Source organism: Lemur catta, chromosome 10 (genome assembly GCF_020740605.2).
Source record: "Lemur catta isolate mLemCat1 chromosome 10, mLemCat1.pri, whole genome shotgun sequence".
Classification (NCBI taxonomy): domain Eukaryota; kingdom Metazoa; phylum Chordata; class Mammalia; order Primates; family Lemuridae; genus Lemur; species Lemur catta.
The window spans coordinates 54,235,673-54,241,672 of NC_059137.1; the positions used below are offsets into that span (position 1 = coordinate 54,235,673).

Here is a 6,000-nt window from a genome sequence, read left to right on the forward strand (position 1 = left end):
AAATGTTTAACTAGCACAGTGCCTTATGTATAAAAAGGTCTCACTATAAGTAACCTAATATAGTAGTCCCCCCTTATCTGTAGTTTGGCTTTAAGGGTTTCAGTTACCCATGGTCAACCGCAGTTCAAAAATATTACAGTATTTTGAGAGATAATGAGAGACCACATTCATGTAACTTTTATTACAGTATATTGCTATAACTGTTCTATTTTATTATTATTGTTATTAATCTCTAAGTGTGCCTAATTTATAAATTAAACTTTATCATAGGTGTTTATGTTTAAGAAAATACACAGTACTCTATGTACAGGTTTCAATACTATCTGTAGTTTCAGGCATCCACTGGGGATCTTGGAACGTATGCCCCACAGATAAGCGGGGACTACTGTACTAGTCTGTTCCTCAGACTTCCTGGATACCTGACAGTAGGTTCTAGAGTTCTTAATATATGCTACTTCAATCAGCAGCATGCTTAGCACACAGCATTTGTTTAATAAATGCGAAGTCTAAAATAAAAATCAAGATTTCCAGCTGCAATGAAGCTGGGGAAGGCCATGCACATTTCATTTTTTGCTTTTGCAGAGAAACATGGTTTCTATGAAAGATCTAATGACAGAGGAAGTGCCGTGGTAAGAGTCAATCTGGTAGAGAAGGTGCCTAGGCTTTCATTAGTCCCAAAGCCACATTGCCCTTCTGGGGCTTCCTGTGTAAAATGAACAGAAGAGCCCTGTCATTGACATAATGCCCATTGCTGCCACCATTCTTACTGTTTTGAATGAATATGTAACAGCTGTCTTTCTTATATTATTTCATTGAATTCTTACAATGCCTTAATGGAGATACTTTTATCCCTAGGTTTACAAGAAAGCTGAGTCCCGGAGTGGTTATATAACTTGCTCAATGCCACACAACAGTGAGCAAAAGAGCCAAGCCTGGACTGAGGGCCACAGAGAGCTGGACAGGCCTTTCTACCTGGGAAGATGGACTAAAAGTCTCCCTAGGGCTGGCAGCTCTGACAGCCTGCAGGACCCTGTTGATTTGTCTCCTGACCCTGTTGATTTGTATCTAGACTTGCATGAACCCTAGCGTGTCCAGCTCCCAAGCCAGAAGTTTCCACCAAATCAGAGAGCCAACATTTGAGCAGTAAAGAAATATTCTTCAGAAAAACAAAATAACCAATTCTCAGGGATCCTAGAGACTCTCACCATGAATCCAGTTGCAGAAGTAGTGTTTCAAAAAACTAAAGTCTTAACATATGATTTTTCTTTTAATTGTGACTCATCACTCCAATGGAAGGTAAAATGTATATTGTCATGTTATGATGGAAATGAACATCATCAGTTTAAAAATTCTCATACAATTTGTAGTTTCTCTTGATCAGGACAGTGTGGTTGTACAACCTAAATGGAAGGTAATTCTTTTTGTCAAAAAATGTTCTTCATATGTGTACCGATCATTCCAACGTACATTCCTAGGGGCAGGGTGGGACTCATCAGTTTTTGAAATGTCACTGTTTTCAAGTTATATATAAATCTTCTAAATTGTGTCTATGAGTTTCTAGCAAAGTGACATTACTGCCTTTGTCTGCTCTGCTGCCAATCTGGGAGCCACTGAGTAAAGAAATGTGTTTCAACAAGATTTATTTATTAGAGTAAGTAAGTTAACATTTCCTGGATAAAATGACAGAAGCCATGGTTAGGAATCAAATTTCCTCATCTCTTTGATGTCTTTATTCCTAATAGTAGACCCTGAATTTGCATAGTTAGCTGCATTTTTTATTTCTTGGACAAGGCAAATTTCCTGTGAGAAATAGCCTCAGGTTTATCCATTTGTCTCAACACTTACGTGAGTGAGATCTATTACATGGCACCAGGCACCTGCTGAGCTGTTGGTTTGTAATCTTTCCGTGGCCAAATTATATTTCCATTTTATCTTTTCATCTATTTTATAAACTCATCAAGGAAGATGCCTTCCACATTCCAGCTTCTCAATTACGTGCCTAAGCGTTTTCCTTAAATTTTTATCCAACCTAAAAACAAATAATAATAACTTGATAGAACTTCATGATAACTAAATAACAGAATGATAGAAATGACTTCTATCATTTCTGTCTGAGTGATAGAAATCTCCTAACCTACTCTGAAGCGTGTCCAAAGCAACTGTGAAGTTAATTTAATGGAATTATCTCTTTTTGAGGCCTGCTGTTGTAACTTTCCTCATCTCCAAGCTGGTAGAAAATGCTGTTGCCTGTGGTTATTTTCTTCAAAGGATTTAGGAAGGCAATCATCTTCCCCAAACAGATCATCATTGTACAAATATACTGAGATCTACAGAAGTGATGTGACCTGCCCAAGAGCTCACGGCAAGTAAACAGTGTCTTAGTCTAAGCACATCCGGAATAACAAGTATTGCCATTGTTCCATGCTTAGGCTAACCTTTGCAAACAGCAGGGAAAACAATTGCAGATTGAGGACTGAAGGATGAGTAGATGGTCATTAGCAAATCCCTGGAACTGAGGATCACCTGCTCGATGGGATCAAACAGGGAAACCGGCTATTCATAAGCACAGCAAGGCCGAGTGGGGCATTGTTTTCAGAACCAGCTGTGGAGAATCTGCTCAACCTTGGCCTTGGAACAGCTGCAGCTGCCGCACCAAGTGGGGAGGGAAGGAGGGAGGGTGGAGCGGTGCTGGTGCAAGAGGGAGCCAGCCGGGAGGGCTGCAAGGACCCCTCCGCGCCACCTCCAGGCAAACCAGGAAGTATTTTTGCAGCAAGCTCATTGGACTGAGCCACCTTTCCAACCTATCCAAAGTGTAAACGGCGCACAGCAGGCCCCAGATGGGTGCAGTAACAGCAAACCCTCGGGGGGCTCGTGCTCGGGAGGCTGCAGGCTGGCAGCTATAAAGTCAGAGCCGGGCTCAGTGAGTCGGCGCTATCCGAAAGTACACGGAACAGAGCAGACTCTGCTGTCCTAGCAAACCGTGACGGAGCAAAGTCCCTGGTAAACAAGCCTCGCAGCAGCTGTGTCCTGACGCGCGCCCCCCGCGCGTTCCTCTACGCCGCGTTTCCCACGCGCCCAGCACTCTGCTCCGCAGTCCCCGCCGCCCTCTCTCCGGCCCCGTTCTCCGATCGCCCCGACTTTGGGCCCCAGCCCAGGCTCCCACCCTGCCGGCTGGCGCGCCACACTCACCATCTCCTGCTTGAGGAGGTGAAGCTTGGTTTCCAGCCTCTCCAGGGCGCTGGAGTGGCTACGTCGTGGGGAGCCAGAGGTTGGGGAGGACGACGAGGAGGACGACAGGGAGGGAGGGAAGCTGCAGCAGCTGCTGCTGCTACTGCAGCCGCCACCGCCGCAGCCGCCGCTCCCCCCGCGGGGGTCCCTGTCCTTTTCTCGGGGGACCGGCTCCTCCCCACGGAGCGAGCGCACTAGGCTCTCGGGCACTTTGCGTCCCAGCTTCAGCTCAATGTCCCTGAGATCTGGCAGCGGGTTGTCTTCCATGACTTTTCGAGAACGGTGCTAATGGTAATAAAACGCAGCGGATGAGAGGCAGCCACGGCCTAGAAAGCTGCCATGAGATCAGCAGACCCCTCCCGGCCTCCGGGTCCCTAGCCTCGGCGGTTCCAGTGTACCGTCCGCTCCATGACCGCCGGCCGGTGGCGGCCCCGAGATCTGCACAGGACGCGGCGGTCACAGCCGCAGTTCCCCAGCCGCTGCGACTCCTCCGACACTTCCTAAGATTGTCAAGATCGCCTCATTCGCTTTCTTTTTGGCCACCTCACTGCAAAGTTGAGTTAATTGATATTGCAGAGAGGGGGGAAAGCAAGTACTATAGACCAAAAGAGAGAGAAATGAAATCTGTTTTAGCTTTATCGGGGGAAAAATTCACATTATAACACTGTCCGTTCCGATCCCTGCGCCGTTCACTGACTGCCCATCTGGTAGTACGCGACACAAAATAATGATGCGGTCAGAAACGATGTCCTGGGTCGTTTCATTTTCCAGCCATATGTCTCCAGCTTTCGAGATATCCTGAATTGTCAGAAATAATCTCTGGTCAGTGAGAGAGGAATTCGGTCGTGTGCAAGGACGCATAAAAAAGAGTTAGCTTAGCAGGAGTTTAACGGCTTCCTTGATGCAGCAGAAATACCCTTCTTCGCATTTAGGCCGTTTGATCCAAGTCATTGTGTTCCTGGAAGCCTGGAGCCTCAGAAACTTTAAACTCCGCTGGCAGGTGGACCAAACCAGGGCCAACCCTGTACCGTATATCACAGACAAGGAGAGCAGCACAATTTACCCAACCCTGCTGGTAGTAGTACAGTTCCAATGTCCTGCTTTAGTTAACAGTACCAGAGTTAGGGTATTAGATTTTCAGTTTTCCCAACAAAATCGCCTCTGAAACGGTTGTGAAAAATTAGAGGCAGAACAATGACTTTAAATTTGGTGTCATTTCCCATCCCCCTACCTTATTAAAAGGAAAAAAATCCTAGCTTTAGAAGCCTTTCCTAATAATTTTATACTAACAAAAAGAGTCAAATGATTTTTCCAAAAGCTCAGTGAATATGTACAACTCAAATTAATTACCTTACCAAATGTTATAGTATGTCACTGCAAGCCAAGTGAAGAATTTAAATAGTCAGAATAACTTATATGACTACTGAGATAGCCGTGGAATTTTAAAAGTGGACAGTTGCTGAGATATTTTAACCACGGGAAAAAATATTGAGCATAACTAGTGAAAATATTGTCTTTAATAACTTATCTATAATTTTTCAACTATTAGAAGAAACACAAATTGTGTAATTTATTAATCTGAGATACTTCTACCAAGGAAATTACTATGGGCTACACAGATTACAGATTTGAATCAGCATTTAGTTTGTGTCAATAATCTTCACATAATGGCCACTAATTTCAATCCAGTAAACCACAATTTTTGGTTTCCATTGGAATATTTCAAAGTATGGCCCCTTCTATTTCTGTAACAAATAAGTATTTCTGTTCTTGGTCCCTCCCAAGCTCCATTCCCAGAGACTTTACTCAGGTTTTACAATTGTAAGAATGTAGGCAGACATATCCCAGAGTTTGTTTTTTATCATAGCCTAATCTAACCTTTTCTAAGGAGAGGAAACATAGGCCTTCTGAATGAAATATTTCATGTGAGGGAGGAAGTTGCTGAATTCTCTTGTCAACATGCCAGAAATTTGTATGTTATTTCTCCCTGTTAAAAAGAAATGAAGAAAATAGTTGTAGGTTAGGTGGCCCATTTCAAAGTTAGAACCACCATTTATGGAATCAAAGGAGAACAAGACTAAATCTCAAATCACTGATAAAACTACATGCTTTGTCCTAAATTTGGAAAACCACAAGCTCATTGCATAAGAATTGCACTGTGACATGTAATTTTGGAAGGCTTCTGTTTCAGTCAAGAACAGGTTTTTATAATAAAACTCTGACAAAGTTCACTTCAGTAGGGCTAGCTGAGAAGAGCAGCGTACAGATGCAATTATCTAGCTTGAAGTCGGTCAGTAAAACAGTTTATTGTCAAATTATCATAGTGTAACTATGGAAAAATGGCACACCTTTGCTGTGAGTCACAGAAAGTAAAGTTAGTGTTTGATGCTGAAGGTAACTCAAAAATATATATATATTTTTTTTACTTTTTAAAGAAGTCTGCAGGAAAGACTTCTCTGATAGTAAAAATGTGATGTATATGTAAAGTAACATTTTGTTCCAGTGAAATATAAGCAAATGTAAACTTCTAAAGCAAAGATTAGCATGTTAAGCTTTTAAAAATTTTTGCAGTTTAACATCTTATAACATTTTAGTTACAGAGATGCTTTGAACGCCAGTTTTGCTAATTTTCAGAACATATTAGAATCACAGAACTTTTATTAGGCATACAATAGATTGTGTTACCCTACCATTATTACTTTATGTGGTCTGATCTGAGGACATTTCTTACTCACAATATTTGAAAATAAAGGTATTTTTTTTTACCTTGAA

The 6,000-nt window shown here is 42.5% G+C and overlaps 1 protein-coding gene across 1 annotated transcript in view; it reads right to left on the reverse strand.

The window, feature by feature from the left end:
* LURAP1L (leucine rich adaptor protein 1 like) overlaps nucleotides 1–4,228 on the reverse strand; it is a 37,914-nt gene extending 33,686 nt beyond the window's left edge. The window contains exon 1 of the mRNA XM_045562431.1: nucleotides 3,190–4,228. Within this exon, the coding sequence (XP_045418387.1) occupies nucleotides 3,190–3,495 (306 nt within the window). The 5' untranslated portion in view covers nucleotides 3,496–4,228. The remainder of the gene's footprint in view (nucleotides 1–3,189) is intronic.
* Nucleotides 4,229–6,000: the final 1,772 nt, after the last annotated feature.